Raw genomic sequence first — 23,124 nt, 5'->3', positions numbered from 1 at the left:
GAAAAATGATGCCACTGTGTAATCCATGAGCCAATGATGAATTCAAGAGAAAAATTATTTGGAATAAACAAAACTGAAATAAAAAAAAAATCAAAACACATGGGATACAGCCAAACAAACAAACAAACAAAAAAAAACCCAGCATGGATTGGATTGTTTCCTTATATGAGAGAACATATGTATTTGTTATTTTGTGATTGACTCATTTCACTGAGCGTAATGGTCTTTAGGTTGGGACCACCTAGTTATAAATAGTATAATTTCATTCTTCTTAATAGCTGAATAATATTCCATGGAGTAGATGTGTCAGTTTTATTAACCACTCTTCTTTGGACTCACATCTGGATCTTTTCCATGTCTTTGCTATTGTAGATTGTGCTGCTGCAAATATAGGATTACAGATTCCTTCTCATATGCAGATTTCACTTCTATTGGGTCTATTCCTAGGAGCGGGATAGCTGGGTCATATGGCAGATTTGCAATTCTCCAAGCACTCTCCATACTGATTTTTCACAGTGGTTGTACTAGCTTACACTCCCACCAGCAGTGAAAGAGGGTGCCTTTCTCCCCACATCCAGGCCAGCAGGTGTTGTTAGTTGAGTTCTGAATGTAGGCAGTCTCACTGTAGTTAGGTGGTACCTCAACGTGGCTTTCATTTGTATCTCTCTGATGGCTAGGGAGCCTGAGCATTTTCTATGTTTGTTAGCCATTTGAATCTGTTTGTTTCAAAAAATGTCTGTTCATCTCCTTTGCCCATTTTGTTACAGGGTTCTTGTTTGTTTGGTTGGTTTTTTTTTCTGTCCCAGGGTTTCTGAAGCTCTTTGTAAATCCTGGATATTAGTCCCCTATCACTTGTGTATTGTGCAAAAATTTCCCCCCATTCTGTTGGTTGCTTCTTCACTTTGTTAATTGTTTCCTTTGCTGTACACAAGCTTTTTAGTTTGATGTAGTCCCATTTGTTCATTTTGGCTTTGACTGCCTGTGCAGTCAAAAGATATTAAGATATTAGCATCCAAATATAAAGAGGAATGTGCAGTATCTGTATTTCTGTGTATCATTCATGTCATTCAACATGCTATCCTCCAGCTGTCTCCATTCTAATGCAAATGGAGGAAATGCAAATGTCTTGTTGATCTCATCTTTTTACATTATCTCCAGGAATTTATTCATGTCTGCAAGGTTTTACTGTAAGTTTTTTCACAGCAGTTGTTTTTCTGATCTTTTGTATTTTAGGAGCATCGGGTGTAATTTCTCATTTACCATCTCCAATTCTATTTATCAAAGGCTTTTCTCTTTTTTCCCCTTGCTTTCTGGGTAGAGGGTTATCAACTTCATCTTCTCCAAGAACAAACTGTTTTGCTGATACTGTGTATTTATTTTTATGCTCAATTTCCCTTATTTCTGCTGTAATCCTTAACATTTCTCCCCTCTGGCTGATTTTGGGTTTTGTCCTTGTTTTTCTGAGTTTTCAGTATGCCTCATTAGTTCTTTAATTTGAAACATTTATCTTTTTAAGTATAAACCTCCCTCCTACTTTTGCTGTATCCCACAAGTTTCGATATATTGTGATTTCATTTTCATGTATTTCAAGAACTGTATTTTCTTTTTAGTTGATTTATTTTCTGGGTTTTTTTTCTTTTACTTTTGATGATGTTTACATAGTTGATCAAGGTGGAAAGGGTCGAGGATCAGGGCATAGTGGATGAGACCATTGTTTACACATTTTCTTTTTCTTCTTCTTGTATATGTGGGAGGGGGAGATATAAAAGGAGAAGCTACACCCAGCCTGCCACTGATGTCAGCCAGGGTCCCCTCTACGGAGCATTTTCTGAGGGTTCTGCTCATGTGCTTTCGATAGTTCTGAGATGCTGCCGTTATCACTGCTCCAGGATGAGGAAATCCTTCCAGGGTTGATTGGCTGTCTTAGTCTACCTCCAAGTCTTCCTCCACCCGATACTTGCTGTCAAGCTTCATTGGGATAGTTGATCAGTTTTTTTTCTGCTCTCCATCCTCAGCCAACCAATGGGTGCTGCAAAGAACCACTCACTACTATGTTGTTCAATTTCCAAGTATTTACAGATTTCTATTAATTATTTTTGTAGTTTTATTCCTTTGTGATCCAAGAAGAAACATGGTATAATTTCAATATTTTTAAATTTGCGGCCCAATATAGGGTCTATTCTATAGTAAAGTTCCATGTGCCATTGAGAAGAATGTATATTCTATAGCTTTGTGGTAAAATGTCCTGCAAATGTGTGTTAAGCCCATTTATTTGGCAATATATTTTAACTCTGTTGAATATATATTTTTTTTCTCTTTTGAGTGAGTCTGTTGGTGAGATTGGAGTACTGAAATCACTCAGTATTAATACGTTAGGGTTTATCTCTTTAAGTCTAACAGCTTCTGCTGTATGTATTTGGATGGTCCTGTGTTAGGTTTATATAATCTATACGCTAGGTCTTGTCACTGAACCAAACCTTTTCTCAAAATATGTCTTTATCTCTTTTTATAGTATTGACTTAGTCTATTTTAGCTGGGGCCCAGCACGGTGGCGCAGTGGTTAAGGTCCTCACCTTGCACGCCCAGGATCCCATATGGGCGCCGGTTCTATCCTGGCAGCCCCGCTTCCCTTCCAGCTCCCTGCCTGTGGCCCGGGAAAGCAGTCAAAATTTTTGATTTTTGATAATTTGGGGGCAGTATGTATTGGAGACCTTTTTTTGGTTGAGTCTGCTTGGGGTCCTTTGAGCTTGTTATATCTAGATGCCCAAGTCTCTTTCAAGACCTGGAAAACTTTCACTCTTGTCTTTTGGCTGCAAATACATGTTATGAATGTAATTTTTGGTGCTGATTTAGGTTATATAAAGAATTTAGATGTAATATTTTTTATTTGGCTTTCTCAGAGTGAAGACATTTGCTTTAGTTAAGGCAAATTTGTTCAACTCTAGCCAAGAAACTGAAGATTCTACTTAACAGGAGTTTGACTGGTTTTTGAAGCTATAAAGTCATATTTTGAGCATTTGGCTTATCCACTGTGCAATGTCTGAATATACCTGTAAGAAAACATACTACTGCAGTCAGGCTATGCTAATATAAATACTTAAAATTTAAAATCAACCTGCACCAAATGTGAACTCTTAAAACATGGGCATTTTTGTAACTTCTGCATTAAAAAAAATTTGTTCAGTTTTATTACAAAGTCAGATATACAGAGAAGAGGAGAGACAGAGAGGAAGATCTTCCATCCACTGATTTACTCCCCAAGTGACCACAATGGCTGAGCTGAGCTGGTCCAAAGCCAGGAGGTAGGAGCCTCTTCCGAGTCTCCCACTTTGATGCAGGATCCCAAGGCCTTGGACCATCCTTGACTGCTTTCCCAGGCCGCAAGCAGGAAGCTAGATGGGAAGTGGGGCTGCGCCAATTAGAACCAGCACCCATATGGGATCCTGGTGCGTGTAAGGGGAGAACTTTAGCCACTAGGTTATCATGCTGGGGTCCAACTTGCACTTTTAATATTCTAAACTAACAGAAGCTATAATTTACACATTAAATGGAAAACTAATTTTTAACAAAATTTTATTCAAAACATTAGGAAAGTCATATTCGATTACATAGAAATACCAGACTCTAACAATGATGCACAGATAGTGTATAGAAGTTCCCTGACCCTAAGTGACTTCCAGCTAAAAGTTGAATTTTCAAGTCACCAGGTAGAAAATAGTGGAGGGATTATTTCCTTTCTTTGAAGATAGAAAATGGCTTCCATGGTGAGAAGCTACACCATTTTAATAACAAAGATTAGATTATCTCTCAATTTAATTGTTCCCCTCTTGTTAATTCTCAAAGATAATAACTTAGAATGTAAGGATTATTGGAAGGGAATATGAAATGAATTACCACTTGAGAGATACCCTGAACAGTACCTGCCTTAAACAGAACACTGAATTAAGTTTAAAAAATTACAACACCATTATGCTGAACTAAAATTACCAACGTGAATCCTTTTTTTTTTTTTTTTTTTACATAATACAACACACGTACACTAGAAAGAAACTGACCAGTTTCCTATCTTTTGGCCTTCAGTAGAAAAAATGTCAATCAAGAAAAGGGAACTTGAAAAATACTTTTCCTATTAGAGCATTAACTCTGATATCAAAATCTTTTCTGAATATTTAAAATTAAAATGGACTGTTACTGAGATATTGCTAAGTTTCCTTTATCAGTACTTTTTGCAAAAAAGAATCTATTTAAAAGCAATTTCTGGCTGAAAACATTGTTCTTTAGTAAAACATCATTACCTGAGACTCCCCGGATTGCCAGCGTTCCTAGAGGCCCCCACCAATGGCGTGAGGGAGAAACCCACAGGGGTTAGCCCCTTAGGAGTCAGCTGCATGAAGACCGCTCTGACTTGAAAAATAATCTTGGCTTCCCAGCTGCATTGGTACCAGGTCACGCCAAGGCCCTGGAATGTGATGAGTGTAAGGGAAGCCTACGGTTGTTTTGCTTGCAGGCTTCCTCCTTTTGCTAGAAAGTTTGTTGTTCTTCCAATGGTCTTGAAAATTCAAACCTATTATTCATGAAAATCTTCTGCAAATAAACTGATACTTTTCCTAAAGTGGCAAATTTGTTGGTCTACATTCTTTATGCCTAGAAAATAAGGCATTAGTACTTTTTCATTGGCCATTGAAGTGTATAGAAAACGGGCGTCTTTCCATGAGAGGCATATGAAAACATTCCTGAAAGTGCAGTTATTTTTAACATCTCTTATGCATTTACATAGTTAGCATTTGACTCCCAATCTACTTTTAGTACAAAATAATGCTTATTCCCAATACCTTACATATACTATAATTACTTGAGAAAAGATAAAGTGAGGGCAGCTACTGAAATAGGACGGTATTTTCCACAAATAAAAATAATAGCATAGAAAAAAATGGTAAGTTAGTGATACTGGTACTATGAATTCAGCAACGTCCCATGTTGGGGTCCAAACTAAGACTTGACAAGTTTGAAGCCTTGTCCCGTGTCCAGCACAGTAGGAAGAAACCAACTCATTTTTAATCTTTTCAAGCACCTAAAACAAGTTTTGCAGATCCAAAAGAGGTTCAGACCACATAACCAATTGGCCAGATGCACAAGTGGATATGTAATGCGAGGAAAGTGAAGCATCCAGTGCTTGGCCACGTCACTTCCTGTTGGCAAGTGCAGAGTGTAGTCACTCCAGCGTTTGGACACACCATAAACTGCCCTCACGGTGCGGCCCTTTTCTGTCCAGCAGACGTTATGACCAGAGTTGCAGTTGTATTCCACCCAGTCTTTTGTAAAGTCACCCAGTTGTGGCGGGTCAGCTTCTTCAATATCAATGGTCTTTGTCATCTCTGCTCCTTGCACAGCAATATACAGGTCATTGATTTTTCTCACTTCTTTCACCCAAGGAGCTGAATTCTCACAGTCCAAGACGATAATCAGCCGAGAACAGAAGGAACCATTCTTTTCTCTCCACCACTCTAAAAGTGTCTCGAGCCGTAGGATGTCTCCACCTGGAACAAAAGAAAGTTCCACAGTACAATTTCTGAAGCCGCTCAAGTGGTTTTTTAATTCTTAGAATTAAATATGTAAGCAAAAAAAAGTCAATGTGCCGCTTTCAAAATATTTTTGAAAGATAGAAGATATTTTTAAACAGATTTTTAATTTCAGTTTAAAAAGTCAAACTTACATTAAAAAGGGATAGGCTATGATAAGTTAAAAATTGTATTATATTGTTAAACTTGCAGATAAAATAGGGAAGCTAATATTCTACATCTGAGGTAACAAACAGACTTGTGAGCCAAATGCACCTGTTACTTGCTTCTGAATGCCCTGCAAGCTAAGAGTTAGGTTTTGTATTTTAGATAGTTGAAAGAAAAAAAAACAAGTTTGTGAAGTAAAAATTACAGAAATTTTACATTTCATATAATTATTTCCATCAGTAACATTTTATTACAGCTCAACCACATTCATCCATTTACATTCTATAATTACTTTCAGTTTGCGACAGAAGTGAGGCATTCTGCAAGAACTATCTGTCAACCTCTGTTCCACTCGCTGATGACAGTTTTCCACCCTCACACACAGGTACCCATTAAAAGAAAAAGAAACACTATCTAACTAAGATGAAAGAACAGACTTAGAGTTAAATGAATTTTATACATGAAGCACAAAAGAAATGCACACATACACACACAAGGAAGGTCTAAGGTAATAATTTTCTAGGCATTTTTACATAGCTAGTATGTGTTACATTTGTTGAGGATTTCTGGGGGGAGCACCAATTGCGATAATTCAGCATATTACACTGAAATCTTTGGTCAATGAGTCTCTGGTGCTCCCCTCAGTTTATGCTGCTCTCACCTAACCTCAGTCTCAATACTGCACAGGTACAGTGATCCCAACACTAGAAATCTACCATATGGGAAGCAAAAAATGGGGCAAAAAAATGACATATAATGATCTTCCTCCCACTGACAGGTTAGGGAGCACAGAATCTGAAAGGAATGAAAATGAATTAAGATTTTAGTGGTGAGAAAATGTCCTTATACTGGCAGGAAAAACGAGATATAGAAGCATATCTACAAAAGTTTACATAACTACAGTGGGGCACTTGGATGTCTGGTTGTTTTATATTTTCTAAAATGTTCACACTTAGCTATGTTGTTTTTATAATTAAAGATTTAATACACGACAATTTACTAGCAAAATGTTCAACAATCAAACTTCAGAATGTATATCTGTATGCAAAGAAGCCATGTTTTTGGCTAATGCCACGGAAGTAAAACTAGCCTTCAGATAGTAACATGATCTCTTCAGCCAGACCACATCCCATTTTTTAATGAATTTTGGGTTTGTTTTTTTTTTTTTGCATCAGCATGCTACATTTTAGACTCTATGAAATATGTTTGTGACCTGCTTTAACATGCACGAACATCATCTCAGAGGCATGGTTTCAAATACGTGGTTTCCCACATGGCGTGTTGCTTCAGTGGTACTTTCAGAAGATACTGTTTTTTTTTTTTTAAAGTGGCTAGATGTTAATTTTTCATTAAAGCTTTCCCAGTTAAATTTCTCTAAGCAATTAGAGGATATTAATAATAAGAATCAGTATATAAATTCCATTAGCCACAAAACATCATTGCCTAACATTTTTCACAATAATTTCAATAAATGTTGTTTAGCACATTCTACCCTAATTCTCTTTTACAAATCGACAAGCTATCAACAAGAGAGAAAAAGGAGCATTAAAGCCTTTTAATGTTTCTCATTTTCTTTTGTTTGGTCTTTCTCTTGGCTTTGGCCCAGATGCAAAACACCGGAGTCCATTTCAGACAAAAAGCCCTCTGATGCATTTCAAGCAGACGAGACTGCTTTTTAAAGGCTTTATCTATGATAAACTGCATTATAGATTACATTTTTTTTTTCATTTATTTCTCTTTCTCTTGCAGCTACTGCAATTGCTTTTTACCCTCAAGCAAAGAAGCAAAAATACCAGGTTCCTTATTCCAAAACACCATAAGTGTAAGAAGACTACATATTCTAAGAAGTACTATGAGTAAAGGCATGTGATGAAGGATAATTGGTTTCCCTGATTGGCATTTAGTTCTGGAGTGATGATGACTTGCTAACCCAAGTAAAAGGCAGTCCTGTTTCTTATTTCGAAGGTTGCCGGACTATTAATAAATTCCTGGGGTTTAAAGTTCTTTGCCATTTAGTTGGGAATAAATGAAGAATTTCCTTGGAGTAGGAACGTTTCATGTTATTTTTGAGGCAAATGGGCCATTGAGGCTCTGTGTGAAAGAAGCCAGGGTAAGAACTGAAAAGGGAGCTTCTGGGCCAACTTCAACACCAGTAAGTGCAGCAGGCCTGCTGCTCCAGGGCAGGCCTCACACCTGCTGATTTAGACATAAGGGAGGGCCCTGTCAGGCTAGGCTTCCTCCACTATCTCTTTTTACTGAAGATAAACACTCCAGCAAAGACAGTAACACAGGAACAGGTCCTCCTGCCTAACAGAGAAATGCCATAAAGTCGATTTAATGGTAGCACCCTTCAAAAAATGTTACATGTTATTCCAGAATGTATCTGTTAGACATTTATCTAAAATGCAGCTTTATTGTAGAGTTAAGATTTCATAAATTATTTCCAACAAATCATGAAGGAAAATTAATAATGAATTTCAGAGTAAGTTTCTGACTTCCTAGGAAAGGAAAAAGCTGACGTAAGTCTACCTCTTTCATAGTATGTACATTACTTAGCATGACATAGCTGATGCTTCGAGGTGCCCAAGAGAAAATGTCCACCTTTACCCCTAGAAAGTGAGTTATTCAACATTCTAACAATATGTTCCTTAAAATAAAGTCCCAGTTACAAATATGGCATAGAATTAGTGGAAGGTATTAGGGAAACCAATTTTAAGTCTCAAACAGAATTTCTTTTTTACAAATATTTCAAGGCATAGTTCTCATAACCAAGTCATTAGAGATTATTAAAATTATTCTAAGTAGATATGACAGAGAAAAAGAAAAACAGACTTGTATGTATGCCTGGAAAACCGTGAAGAGAAAAATGGAGAAATCTAATGTCTGTGTGAAGAACAGGTTACACAAATACTTGTACGCATATCTTCATGACAGTGAACCTGCTACAGGTGGATTTACCTGCTAGGGCCCACTCTCCTGATCCATGGGTGTGCCCACTGTAATACAAAACGTATGTGTCATGTCTAGGTCCATCTACAGTTCGTAGTTCCAGGAAAGATTTCAGTTTGGAATGCAGAGTATCAAAAGACAGTCCACTTGTGGAATAGTCACATCCATATGTCTCAATCATATGATACGCAAAAAACCTTTGGATGGCGTTGAGCATGCCAGTAGATCTCAGATTTAACTCCTGCACGTGTTCTGGTGGGAGCAGTGTTGGCTGACCGTCAGGGCTAAAGGAGAAAGAAAGAGGCATTTGGGTGTTTAAGAACCTTCCATGTTCCGTGGCATCCATCACTTAGTCATCGATCACCTCAGAATTCTAACAGTTGCTACTAACTACTATGGGGGAAGCATTTTGAGAAATCTGTTTTTCTAAAATTCCTATGGTGCTAAAAATTAACAGTAGAAACTCAAAACCTGGTTTCTAAAAAGCTTAGTTCTTATAAAACAACCAACCTTAGTGCTAGGAGAATACCTCCAAATTCATATATTTTTGTTCTTTATTTATGACTTCTTACCAAATAGCAGATATTGGATAGCATTTTTAAAGATTTATTTATTTTCATTGGAAAGTCAGATTTACAAAGAGGAGGGACAGAAAGATCTTCACCCACTGGTTTACTTCCCAAATGCCCACAATGGCCAAAACTGAGCCAATCTGAGGCAAGGAGCTAGGAGCCAGGAGCCTCGTACGGGTCTCCGACGTAGGTGCAGGTTCGCAAGGCTTTGGGCCATTATCTACTGCTTTCCCAGGTCACAAATTGGGAGCTGGATGGGAAGTGGAGCAACTGAGACAAGAACCAATATGCATATGGGATCGGGGCTCATGCAACGTGAGGACTTTAGCCACGAGGCTACCATGCTGGGCCTCAGGACAACATTTTTTAAACACGAGATTATGGCAAGCATTTCAAAAACACCTGGGTGGAATTTAAACATTTTATTATTTTTTTTAAAGACATTTATTTTTATTGGAAAGGCGGATATACAGAGAGGAGGAGAGAGAGAGAGGAAGATCTTCCACCCAATGATTCACTCCCCAAGTGGCCATCATGGCTGGAGCTGAGCCAATCCGAGGCCAGGAGCCAGTAGCTCTTCCAGGCCTCCCACATTGGTGCATGGTCCCAAGGCTTTGGGCCGTCCTCAACTGCTTTCCCAGGCCACAAGCAGGGAGCTGGATGGGAAGTGGGGCAGCCGGTTCTAATCCCAGTGCCCATATGGTATCCCAGCATGTGCAAGGCCCTAAACATTTTATTCTTAAGGAAAAAAATCTAATTGGTAAAATGAAATATTTTAAAATTACACAAATAGTATTTGCACTAAAAATACAAATTATAAAGCTGTATTCAAGTTTAATGACTTGGGGTATATAAATAACAGAAAAATTATTAATGGCATTTAAAAACAATTACTGAAAATTAGACCAGCTGCCTATATAATACAGAACATTAATTGGAGATTTAGATGTAATCTTAAAACAAATGCAAAAAAACCAGTACAGTAAAAATATTAAACCAAGCCTTATAAAAACACAACTGATAATGCAAGGGTTATCACAGCTATCCAGAAAAAAATTTTCCTATAAGGGATCTGAAATGTTTAAATTTTACTTCTTGTGTTATCAATACTGCCCTAGTAATAGCTTAGTTTTTGCTTAAAATAATATGTTCCACATTTGTAATCTGTAGCAGTAACCAAACTATATGTGTGTGTATACATATATATAAAACATATGGAGTAATATATATATTCTGATTTCTGGTTAACATGTAAGGTAATCAAACATCAAAATACTTAAATTGAATATTAAATATTCCTCTTTAAGGCCTTTTAAAAATTTGGGATAAAGAAATGCAACAGGCTATATCTTGAAAACAGCTTTGAAAAAAACCAAGTTATTTTGTTTAATTCATATGTATGGAAATACTAAGAAATGTTGGGCTCAGCATTGGTAACCTAGTGGCTAAAGTCCTCACCTTGAACGTGCCGCGATGGAATTGGCATATGGATACCAATTCTAATCCCACTGATGTCACTTCTCATCCAGCTCCCTATTTGTTTTTTGTTTTTTTTTGACAATCTTTACCTAGTTAATTTGGGTAAAAAGGGTCAAGGGCTACAGGAATGTGGGTAAGACTATTATTATTTCCATATTGTTTCCCTCATATATCTGAGGTAGAGGGGGATATTGAGGGAGAAGCCCCACCCAGTTTCCCACCCACCCCAAGTCCCGCATGTGGGGCATGCTCTGAGATACTCGCTGAAGTGGTTTCAATAGGTCACCAGTTTTGAAATTGCTGCCAATCTCGCCTCAGCTCCCTATTTGCGACCTGGGAAAGCAGTAGAGGATGGCCCAAAGCCTTGGGACCCTGCACCCATGTGGGAGATCCGGAAGAGGCTCGTGGCTTCTGGCTTGGGATTGGCTCAGTTTCAGCCATGGCAGCCACTTGGGGAGTGAGTCAGCGGATGCAAGATCTTCCTCTCTGTATATCTGACTTCCCAATAAAAATACATAAATCCTTAAAAGAAACTTACAACAAGAAGTCATTATTAGCCATCTCACATTACTGTACCTGCAGAAGTTGGTGGGAATCACAATGGCGTATCCAACAGACGTTCCTCCCAAACAGTTGCCCAGTTCATGGAAGAGCCCATGGGCCATAGATTCCAACGGCAGAACAATTAAAAACATGCTCAAGAAGATGCCATTTGTTTGCTAAAAGAAATTGAAAACAATGTCTTATAGTAAATGTCAGTATCCAATTGTAACTTGTATATAGACTCATACTTTTACCTCTTCATCCAAAAAGAATAAAAATAATAATAATTAATTTAAAACCAACTGTATGCTAAAGCAGATAAGTCGGCTCAATGAACTGTTTCATTCTTACAGTTTATCTTCAAAAACCCTTAATTCCTACAAAGCACGAAAGAAAATCAATGAGCAGCAGTCAGGCACCCTAAAAGCACAGAGGGAAATAGGGAAGCAGAAATCCCATCAGGGAAAGATTAGGCATTAACTGCAACTTAAAAACAGAAAAAAAATAAAGGTCCCATTTAAGAGTGTGAAGCCCTGAACTATAGCTTTAGAATTCCAACACAGTTCCACATTTTTCTTTCTGTTGCACATAATATAAAACCTAAATGCAGGAACTTTTTTTAACACCAAGGCATGGCTCACCTCATCAAAAATTTTAAAGAAATAAAAAACTGATTAAAAATGGAAAACTGACTTGTATAATGAAAAAATGGATATTGTGCCTTATTCTGGCATATTCAAGTTTATAAACTATCAGTAACACAGTCCATGTCTCATTTATAAACAGAACAGAACATGATTAAAATGATTTCAAGTGCCATCACCATATAATATGAACTTCTGAAATATTTCCAGACTTAATGCAATATTTATTTCTACAATTACATATTCATGTGTATGCACATTACTGTAGGATTTTCCCTTCAAAATGGAATTATATTCTGTGAATTTAGCATATTGTCAGCTTATTAACATTATTCTAAATCGCCTGTAAAGCCATTCCAACATTAGGTCTAATTTTAGCTGAACCTGTACCACTGATTTTTCGCTTGCTTAAACTTTGCCATTATTATAAACAAAACTAGAATAAATATGTTCTCTGGTTACTCATGAAATATCTTCACTCATCTGGGTCTCATCCTTGGCTGTTAAATATTTTGTTTGCTTTTCCACAGGCTGGAACGTTTTCTCACTGGCTTATATAGCTTTGATTTGTTCTTACATGTGTCAGCTTAGTCTTTTGCTGTACTGAAAACATGTTTTCCCTTCTCTGAGTCCCTTAAGTGCTTCTGCTTAAGTTCTTAATTGTAATGCAGTCATTTTGTGTCTTGTTAAGTCTCCTTCTACCCACATTATTGAGCCACTACTTAAGGGATGGGCATCTGACGGAGCATTTGGGCTGCCTACCTCCTGCATCAGAGCCCTGGGTTTGACTCCAGTCTCCACTCCGTCATCAGTTCCTCGCTAACTGCGTATCCCGGAGGCAGCGGCTTGGGTCCTCACCACTTGCATGCAAGACAGCACCTGCCGGATCAGCCTGATCCAGCCTCAGCTGCTGCAGGCATCTGGGGAGTGAACCAACCGAGGATGATGCTTCCAATCAAATCAAAATCAAAATAATCTTTTCAAACAAAGCTAAATAAAAAACCATATTTTATATTATCCTCTACAGGCTTTGTTTTGCCCTTCAGGTTTAGGTCTGCTGTCTAAATTTAGCTGACTGTTGCTTATGAAAATGACCCAATTTAATTGTCCAAGAACCAGCTACTGAAAATACCATTCTACCTGACTGAATGGTCAAACTTTTCCCATAAATCAAGGATTTTCTTGTCTGTCTGGGGATTTCCTTCTCTTTCTCTTCTCTTGCTCCGCTCTCCCCCACCCCTTTTCTGGGACTCTTCGACACACAGATCTTCTCTCTGTATCATCTGGTAAGTCTTACCCATTTCTTCTGTTTGGTACTTTCCACATCCCCACCCTCCTGTTCTTCACATCTTCCACCTCACTAATATTCACTTCAGCCGGCTGTAATCTATTACAGTTTGCTTCTAGCACTGTCTGAGACTCTTTATTTCATTTTTTAATTCTGCCTTGTCACTGGTTAGTTTCCTAACATAAGTTACCATTAATTTTTCCAACTTAGTATGTATGTGGTTTTATGTTTGATCATTTTAATTGCTCCAAGATTCTTATCTACCTTTTGTTGGTTCTGCTGCTTCTTACTGCTGGTGCTATGTCAGTACACCTGATCATTTCATGAACTGAATATTACATGTTAAAAACTTGGATCTCATATGGTTTATTTTAGGCCTAGAAAAATGACACTTTCTCCAAGAGGAGATTCTGCTTTTCCTTCCAGAGAGTACATCATGTAAAATAAACACATATTAATCCAGGTTTTATCATTAACTGTCCTAAAAGGGTACTTCAAAAAAATATTCCTGGAGAATGAATTAGAAGATAAGGGCATTGGATTGTGCCCACACACAAAATAAATCCATGTATACAGGACATCTTCAAGGAATTCATGAAAATGCAGATTTGAAAATTTCTTTGCACTAAAATAAGCATGTTTCAATTCATTTTTCCAGTTTTTTCAAGTACCCTAATATATGTGGCACCACCTTTTCCTTCAATATGTTTGGTTAAAGCAGAAGATATTTCCCAGTGAGCCCATTTTAGAAGTCTTCATTTTTGCTCCCGAGGAGGGCGAGAAGATGTAGCAGAGCTGTGAAAGTCATTTCCAATACACTGACAAATATCTGCCAGGAACAGCACTGAGGTTTCTTATCCTGGAACGTACAACATGTTTTCCCATTTATTCAAGTCGTCTTTCATAATCTTCAGCAGAATTTTTTTTTAATGCTTATTATTTATCTATTGAAAAGCAGGGAAGGGCAAAGAGAAATCAGTCTTTTCTGTTCAACCCAAATGCCATTTTTAAAAGTAGGACAAAGTTGTGTACAAACTAAAATTGAAATGTCAATGAAGTAGTCACAGGATGTGGTTAAGAACTTGCATTTTCCAACGTACTGGTCACTCAATACCATGTCAATTACCTCCATAATGCTGTAAATTGTTGTTGATATTATGTTGTGGCTTTTCATTGAAAGGGATGATATTCTGCCAGTTCTACTTTCAGACCAGGGATGGTCTCCCAAGGAAATTGCTGAAACTATCTGGACAATAAGAAGCTGAACTCTATGCATGGTACATGCTCGCAATGAAGGAGTCAGGACTGGATATGAAGTGTACCACAGCAACAACGTGGAGGAATCCACCATGGGGGGAGGGGATGGGGGATTGGGGGAATCCGAGAACCTATGAAATCGAGTCATAAAAATTAAAAAAAAAAAAGCAGGGCTAAAATATTTATTTTTAAACACGACCCTATTTATCTAAATATGTTCCATGTAGAACTTGGTCTTTCTGATTCTCAAATATAAAGAATTTTCAAGCTACTGAGATTTTATCATGAAATACATGTTTTTTAACCAGTTTAAGAAGGTATTAAGAGTTTCATTTATAGTAAACTAAGTAAAACATAGTTTGACTAATTTGTAGATAAAGCAAGTGAGAATAATTTAAAACTCTAATGAAAATGGTAATATTATTCATTATCTTGTCAGTGATATAGCAACAAAGATAATATTTAACACAGAACAGTAGGTATTTAGGGGGTTACTAGCTACAATTTATAGATGACAGGCAATCTATCATTACTTCATTTTTATATTAACAAACCCTTGTAAAATCAAATTTTATGCTGTCATAAATTTGCAAAAAGAAAAATTCTTAGGAGAAAATCATTACTTTCATTAGGTATTTTGCATAAGCAAGCTTAGAGAAACAATATTAAGTATTAATGCAACACATGCAAAAACATGAATGTAGTTGGCAATTAAAAACAAACTACCACTTTAACAGAACAGATGGTGAACATGTTCAGGGAAAGCCAGAACAAACTTAGGTTGTTTTATTTACTTGCCACGCCCAGAAAGCATCAATTACCCTGGCTTGCCGGCCTTTACTCCACAGCTTCAACTCAGAGGCCGCTCGTTACTCTCAAGTACTCACTATACTTTCACCAGCTCTTCTGATGAAAGCCACCAAGTCTAGGTACTTTCCCTTCTTCGCTTCTCTAAACCAGCCTCAGCTCACTGTCCAATCAGAAGACAGGGCTGGAATTTTGGAACAAATATAAACTGCACATTGTAGCGAACAACAAACAAGTGTAAGCAGTATCCTTTGGAAAAAAGTAGGTTAAGGCCACTGATGACCTTTTCAGCTGCATCTGCACGTTAAGGTCACATAAGCAACACTGTATCCTAAGATTTTTCTAGCAATAGGGACAACATCATTATGCAACATGTGAATACCAGTGTCACAATTTCATGTAGCAAATATGGCATTTGCATCAAGCACTATCTAATTCTTATTTAGAAGTATTTTTCCTAAGTGCTATAGTAAATCACCCAGATTTAGAAAACATATAAAGTGAAGCCAAAGAAACAGAAATGTATATGACAAGGCAATACGTGGAGGGACATACTACACCATTCAGTGTGAGAAACCTAGAGTTAAGAAACCACGGACAACTTGCACAGCTTTGTTTGGTTCCAGCACTTAAACATTCCAAAGCTGCTTGTAGTTTTATAATGGAAGTGACTTTTTATGTAGAAGCGGTAGGCTGTAATGGAAAGGATTCAAGTTTTGCTGTTAGACTTTGGTTCAATCTAGCTCAGCCACTTACCATCTGTGTGTATGTGAACAAGTTAATTAACCTTTATAGTCTTGATTTCCTGAATCCATAAAAAGGGTGTACTTCTTTTATGAGCTATAGATTAGACATACATGAAATATGCCTAGCACGATAAATGTTGCTATGCAATGAAGCATCTGACAACCAAAATGAGGTCATTATGAACAAAACAAAACTCAATAGTTGTTACTTTTTAACCTTGATGACTACTGTCGTTGAGATCTTTACCTGTAGTTGTTAAGACCCCCAGGGATATATTAGCAATCTATCTTCTAGCTGCACATCCTTAAAGGTAAACGGGACAGGCACCAGGAATAGTGTTTAAGATGCCTGTTGCGGCACCTGCAACCCCCATGAGAGTGCCTGGGTTCAAGTCCCAGCCCCAGCTCTGCTTTCTGCTAATGCACAGCCCTGGGAGACAGCTAAAGCTCCAGTAATCACATTCCTACATTCCTGCCACCCATGCAGGAGTCCCAGGGGGAGTGTTCCAATCATGGCTTCAGCCTGACTGAGTCCTGACCCTCAGAGGCAATTTGGGCAATATGTAGGCAGATGGGAGTTCTCTGAAGCTCTGCCTTTCAAATAATCAAAAATATCTAATAAAATTTCAGAACGCAAAAGTGAAATAGCAATGTCTGAATAAAATTCAATCTATTGATTTGTCCAAATATAGAATAAAGACATTAACTACTCTGTGCTCATTTCCAACTCTAAAGTCCATGAAACCAAGTAGGCAGCAGTAAAGGTGGGGAAGGTACTAAGTGTGGCTTCCCACCTGCCGAGCCTGCTTCCTCAAGGCGGGCACACGTTCCTCTTGGGAACAGTAACAGGGTACCTATCTCAGAGTCGTGAGGATATGTGAATGAAGGCCAATCCAGAACACACACAGAAAGGCGCTCAGCACACATGTAGCCATGAACAAATGTCATTAGTAAAATGGCAAAAATGGAAAACCTGTAATCATTTTAAACTGTTATTATAAGCTGGAAGACTAGTTGAATGTCAGAGGTAATGACACCATACACCATCTGGGTATAAAGAAGTCACCTGTTAGGTGCTCTTGTAAGATTGTAACAGCTGAAAAGTGCTGCCTAGCGACCACAGCCCTTGCAATATGGCAGTGCAACCCATTACTCAGCAACTTGGGTTGAGGCTGACATAAACAGTTTAACTTTCCTGCCAGGCCCAATTACATGTAACAGATAGCACTTCATAATGATAAACTACACTGCTGGCTTATTTATTTACTACATTATACTTTGATTTTAGGGTACACTCATTTAAAAAAAAAGTTTACTGAAAAACCATATATTGTATCAAGCTGGCAGAATCCTCATGCACTTTGTGTTTAGACCATCTCTGATTTCAACAAGAGGTCACATGGAATGACTGACCAAACCACATGTTTGTGTAAGCACGCTTTGTGTAAAAATGAACTTGTCTGGGGTTGCATTTCTCAGAACTCATTCTAGTTGTTGAGTGATGAAAGACTGTATCATGTTCTTTCCTCGTGAAGAAAACAATATTCAGGTATGAGTTGGGGGCAGGAGAGGAGCCTCTCCTGTGCTCTGCTCTGAATGTAGCCCCAAAAGCATGCATTGGAAACAATCCCCTGCACGGCAGTGTGCAGCCCAGCCGGAGGTGTTGGGGCCTTGAGAAGAGAGCTCAGCAGTGGATTCCTGCCCAACAGGAGGCTTGAGGCTGTGAGTTAGATCTTTTGGCCTTCCCAGCCCTCTCTCTGCATCCCAGGTGACACAACGAAACGGCCCTCACCAGACGATGGCACTCTGACACCGGACATTCTAGTTTCCACAGCTGTGATGAAGACTTTCTCTATACTTTACTCATTCTGTAGTATTCTGTTACAGGAACATAAAGCAGACCAAGACATGCTATTTCATAGTGTTCTAGCACAAGTGATAAAACATAAAATTTTAGCTACAGGCTAAGAGTTAGTGTCCTCTCATCTAGATGAAAACAGTTCAAAGTGTTAGGAAGAGAAATGAAACAAATTTATAAAAAATAAACCCTTGTAGTTTGGCTGCCTTTAAGCCTCCTGTTCCTCCTGCCCACTGAACCGAGATGGCTGATCCTGCCGTCTTCCTAGAAACACAGCTGTGCTGCCTCTGTGCAACCCGTCAGCGCCACAGGCAGGCCCTCTCTGCCAAGGGCCATACGAAGTTATCAACTGAAATACCAGTCCTGCACACAATTGCCCTGCCAGGCCTGGACTGACTGATTTTGTGGCCTTGCCGGGTCTGGGGGCTGGGTGTTTGCCAGCCCCGCCTTACACAGATAAGAGGCTGACCTCAAAGACATCTGTCAGACACAGTGACTGCACTGCTGCCCTTTGAAGAAATCAACAGTAATGGTTCTTCCGGTTTGCGTGGAAAGGGCTCCTATGAAAATCTGTATCAAGTCCCATTCAATCTGCAAACGACAATGGCTCGGCAAGGGAAGGCATATAAAGTCTCACGTGAAAGATCACATGGAGAATTCCTAAATGTGAGAGTGAGCCATGAGGCTCTTCAACATCTACACACTTTTCCCAGTTTCATCCTTCTGTGAATTATCGATTATAACAGCCTATGGCTGAGCAATAAAACCAGCACCAAATGCTATGGTACTGCCTTTCTAATGGACTTATTTGAGGAAAAAAGTTTAAAAGAGGAAAGCAAATAGCACATTCAATGAGTGTAATACAAATTGCAAGAAACGACAGCTGTGATGTTGCATTTTAGAGGATTATAAAGAAACACAACAGAAGTTAATGGCGAAATTCTAGCTTTTTAATGTAAATGACTATTGACTCATTCTGAAAATATTACGTTCAGGAAAACTAACAAAAAAACAAAGCTATTCTGATGGGGTTAGAAAAATAATCCTTCAAATGAGATCAGGCAAAGATTTTTTAGTTATGACATCAACATGTGATTCATTCGAGAAAAGAATGATGACCTGAAGTATACCAAAATTAAGAACTTTTGCTATGTAAACATGGTAAGATAATGAAAAAGTAAATCACAGTGAGATAAAATATATACAAGACATATGAGAGTACTTGAAGTTTGCAGGGAAATGGAAATAAAAGTTTATTTTGGTGCAAAAAATGCTGAAATCCAAGAATAAATTTTTCATAATGAGCATGTCTCATGAACTTTTCAAGAGTCCTTGTATATAGCTGATGTGAGGCCTGTGTATAAAACAAAGCACTCTCAGAACTCAGTGCGAAGCAAATAACCCACTGTTACATGGCCAAGAGATACTGACAGGTGCCTTAATAAGGATGGCATACAGTTGGCCAGGAAGCACATGAAAACATTTTAACATCATTCGTCACTGAGTAAATTGAAAATAAAACCACAACAAATTGCTATTGGCCAGCTTACAGAATGGTTAAAAACCAAATAGAAAATATTAAGCACTGGTGGCTATGTGGAGCACCTGGAACTCCCACACACTGCTGTTAAGAATGCAAAACAGTGCAGCTCGCAGCTTCTTAAGCATAAAACATGAACACTAACCCCAAGCTACTCTAACATATAAGCTTCTGATAACATAAAATCCTATATACAAATGTTTGCAGCAGCTTTGTTCATAATTACCCAAACCTGTCAATCATTTCAATCTCCCTCAACTGTGAGTCACAGATAAACTGCCCAGCAATAAAGATGAAAAATGTACTGATACGCACAGTAACAAAGATGAATCTCACATGATTTATGCTAAGAAACTGATTCAAGAGGCCACATACCATATGTTTTCATGTGTGTATTATTCTGGAGTATGAAATGGGCAATTAACATAAATCAGGGATTTCTACCTAGCAGGGGCCTGGGAGGACTTCTGAGAGGTAACAACTGCCCTGCATCTCGACAGTGGTAGTGGTTGCCATAACTATGTATGTACGTTGGTTTAAGTCACAACTTTGTGGACTGAAATGGATGTATTACTATGAAGTTTTTTCCTTAATGCAAATTACTTGCATGTCAAGCTATCGATTAATTTTACTAACAACTGAAGTTTTTCTATACGTAAATAGTTAAAGATAAGGAAAAGTGGCCAAGCTCACTTCTTGGGAATAAGGTCCAGGTTACGACTACGCTCTGTAAGACATAGAAACCTCATGCATTTGTTCTACTGTCCTTCTCTAACAGTAAGAAAAAGACATCTGACTCCCTAAAAATATGTTTAAAAAGTAAATAAACTTCCCCCAAACAGTAAGTAAACCAAATTGAAGAGGTTTTGTAAATTACCAATGTCCACTAGGTGATTAACTCCATGGAATTCTTATTTTCTCCTGGTACACATTCCCACTGCTCCTTTCAGTTCTTCACCATCTGCTTGACTAGCTACCATGTAAGACTATGCATCCCTAGGATGCTGGGTGTGGCTTCCCTCTCTGCCTCCCCCAGAAACAGGAAGAAGAAAAGGAAGAGTAGGAACAAATCATCCACTTTCCCCTACTCTTCGACCCTTCTCACCCTCATCAGTGGTCGACATGGGCATGTATCCTGCTCAACTATGCAAACATCATCAAAAATAAAAATTTTTAAAATGTACACATTATCAACCAAATTTTCTGAAAAATGTTACTCCACATTAGAACCTGGTTTTCCTTGGATAATAATCTATCTTGTTCTTTTCAGAGCATGTTTGCTGCAACACCAGAATATAGATCTTCATCATCCCTTGCACCTAGCTAGCCTCCAGTCCCATCAGCATCGCCGACAAGCTGACCCAATCAAGATGACTGTGTAATTGCCTGGATTTTTGTTTTGTTTGTTTCTCTTTTTTTCTTGTCAAACTGGCTGTGTCCCTTCCAGTAGAAAGATACTCAGGATGTTTTAATTGGACAGTGAGAACAAATGAGTTTAGGATTTTAGTATCATTCCTACAGAAATGTGACAAATGGGATTAAACTATTTAAAAGTTATTCACTATCAACAGCACCGGGAATGTTTAAAAAAATTTCCAATTCAAATTTCAATTAAAATCCAATTTAAAGATTGAGATAGCCCTTACAATGTACTTGGATTAACAATGATATTATTACTCCCAGGACAGTCTTGTCCTAACAAAGATCTTAATTATTTGTCTTTCATATAGAATTTGCTGATTCTTTCATCATGGAAGTTGACTGAACATGCACTAATCCAGCAGGTGTTTCCACATTCTGTTTCACACAAAGGTTAAATGTTGTCTGGACAGTAAGCAACATGAGTAATGAAGGGTAGAAGCAAAGATTTCGTGGTCAAGTAGATTTGGAAATGTCTCCTTTGGTATTTCCTCAAATACCACTTCTCTGAGTACAGTCATTAACAGCTCACAGAACACTGAGCAGAGCAGTTTGCAGGGAACGCTTTCTGTATAATGTTAGGTTCAATTAAAATTAAGTTTAAAACTGCCTCCAAGGCCCAATGCCTATACCAGAGATAACAGTTCCCAAACAGCAACAAATGGAGAATGTAGAGTTAACTCGAGTAGATTAGTCTTGAACAAATTAGTAGCACTCAGCAAGTGTGCAGCTCACCAGGACTCTCTACAACATCTGAAAAACTTTTACGAAGGCAAAACAGCTGGCTGTTCTTCAAAAGTAATGAAATCCAATCTTCAGTCTTAGTAAGATTTCCATATGATTCACACATATATTTATATATTATATTCTTATATAGTATATATTTCCATGATTCATATATGTTGAAAAACTTTATTTTAATTACATTATAAACTTTTATATTTATTATAAATTTTATAATATATTTTATATATATATATATATGAATGATCCAACGCAATAGCATAGTGGCTAAATCCTTGCCTTACATCTGCCAGGTTTTCCATATAGGCACTGGTTTGTGTCCCAGCTGCTCCACTTCCCATCCAGCTCCTTGTTTGTGGCCTGGGAAAGCAGTCAAGGACACACCAAAGCCTAGGGATCCTGTAACTGCATGGGAAACCAAGAAGGTCCTGGCTTCGCATAGACTCAACCCCGGCCACTGGAGCCACTGGGGGAGTGAACCAACAGATGGAAGATTTATCTTCATCTCCTTCTCTCTCTAAACCTGCCTTTGCCTAAAAATTAGTAAATCTTTTTTAAAAAGTGGTTTGAGAGGCATTGATTTAAAACAAAGGTTGACAAAATTTTTCTGTAAAAAGCCATTTAATTCTCATATTTATATATATATTCACCTAGAGGAACTGTATAATGGAGACTAGCATAGAAGATACACTGCAGTGTGCACTGCTACTCCCAAATCAAAGATGGACTCCCAATGAAATTGTTAAATATAGCTTGACAACAAAATACTAGATTTCCTACCACTGTCTATACCTACAAAATCATGATGCACTTAAATAGCAGAATGCAGTGACTATTACCGAAGCACTATACTATCGTAATAATATGGGGAAACAGGTGGTGGAAAGAAAAATCTCTGAGCCTAGGGAACTGTATCATAAAAAACAAACAAAAAAATTTTTAAACAGCTAGTTAATTCTGTAAAGTTTAAAGGTTATATAATTTCGGTTGTAATTTCTCAACTATATTGATATGATTAAAAAGTCACTATATTAAGATACGTGACAACTAAAGGTGCATTTGCATGGAAGCAAAGAACATCAGAGGCTATAAGGTGAAATGAGGAAGCCTCTATGGTTGAATATGGTTTGTCTCCTACAAAAGTCATGCTGGAATTTGGTCCCCAGTGTAGCAAGGCTGAGAGGTAGGACTTCGTGAGGAGTGTTTCAGGATCACAAGGACAGGGCCTTCATGAAAGGATTAACTCTTGGCTGAAGAGTATGGATTAACCATTTGAGAGCTTTGTGCCCCTCTTCCTTTCATAAGTGCTCCCTCTGTTGACCTTCTCTGCCAGGAGCTGAAGCAGAATAAAGCCCTTACCAGATAACAGCCACTCCATCTGGGATTTCCCAGCTTCCACAACCATGCGTCAAAATTAACCTCTTTTTTTTGACTAAATTACACAGTCTCATGCATTCTGTTATAGGAACAGAAAATGTGCCAATACAGAAATAGAATTTACCAGTTATAATGTAGATTTTAACTCACTCTCAATATTGACAGAACTAGACAG

At 38.0% G+C, this 23,124-nt stretch overlaps 1 protein-coding gene across 2 annotated transcripts in view; it reads right to left on the bottom strand.

The window, feature by feature from the left end:
* Positions 1 to 3,556: 3,556 nt before the first annotated feature.
* Positions 3,557 to 23,124, bottom strand: part of TMEM168 (transmembrane protein 168) — a 29,944-nt gene continuing 10,376 nt past the window's right edge. The window contains exons 1-4 of one of the 2 annotated variants that reach the window (XM_041002110.1): positions 12,676 to 12,817; positions 11,303 to 11,445; positions 8,685 to 8,959; positions 3,557 to 5,537 (exon numbers count right to left, since the gene is read on the bottom strand). In XM_041002110.1, the coding sequence (XP_040858044.1) occupies positions 4,990 to 5,537; positions 8,685 to 8,959; positions 11,303 to 11,445; positions 12,676 to 12,684 (975 nt within the window). In that variant the 5' untranslated portion in view covers positions 12,685 to 12,817 and the 3' untranslated portion in view covers positions 3,557 to 4,989. Of the gene's footprint in view, positions 5,538 to 8,684; positions 8,960 to 11,302; positions 11,446 to 12,675; positions 12,818 to 23,124 lie in introns of those variants that run through there. The other variant, XM_041002109.1, reaches the window with a different exon arrangement.

The sequence above is a fragment of the Ochotona curzoniae genome, unplaced genomic scaffold (genome assembly GCF_017591425.1).
Source record: "Ochotona curzoniae isolate NIBS_2020 unplaced genomic scaffold, NIBS_Ocur_1.0 scaffold_2476, whole genome shotgun sequence".
NCBI lineage: Eukaryota > Metazoa > Chordata > Mammalia > Lagomorpha > Ochotonidae > Ochotona > Ochotona curzoniae.
Note: the sequence above shows the minus strand (reverse complement) of the source record. Positions and strands in the feature narration are given on the sequence as shown.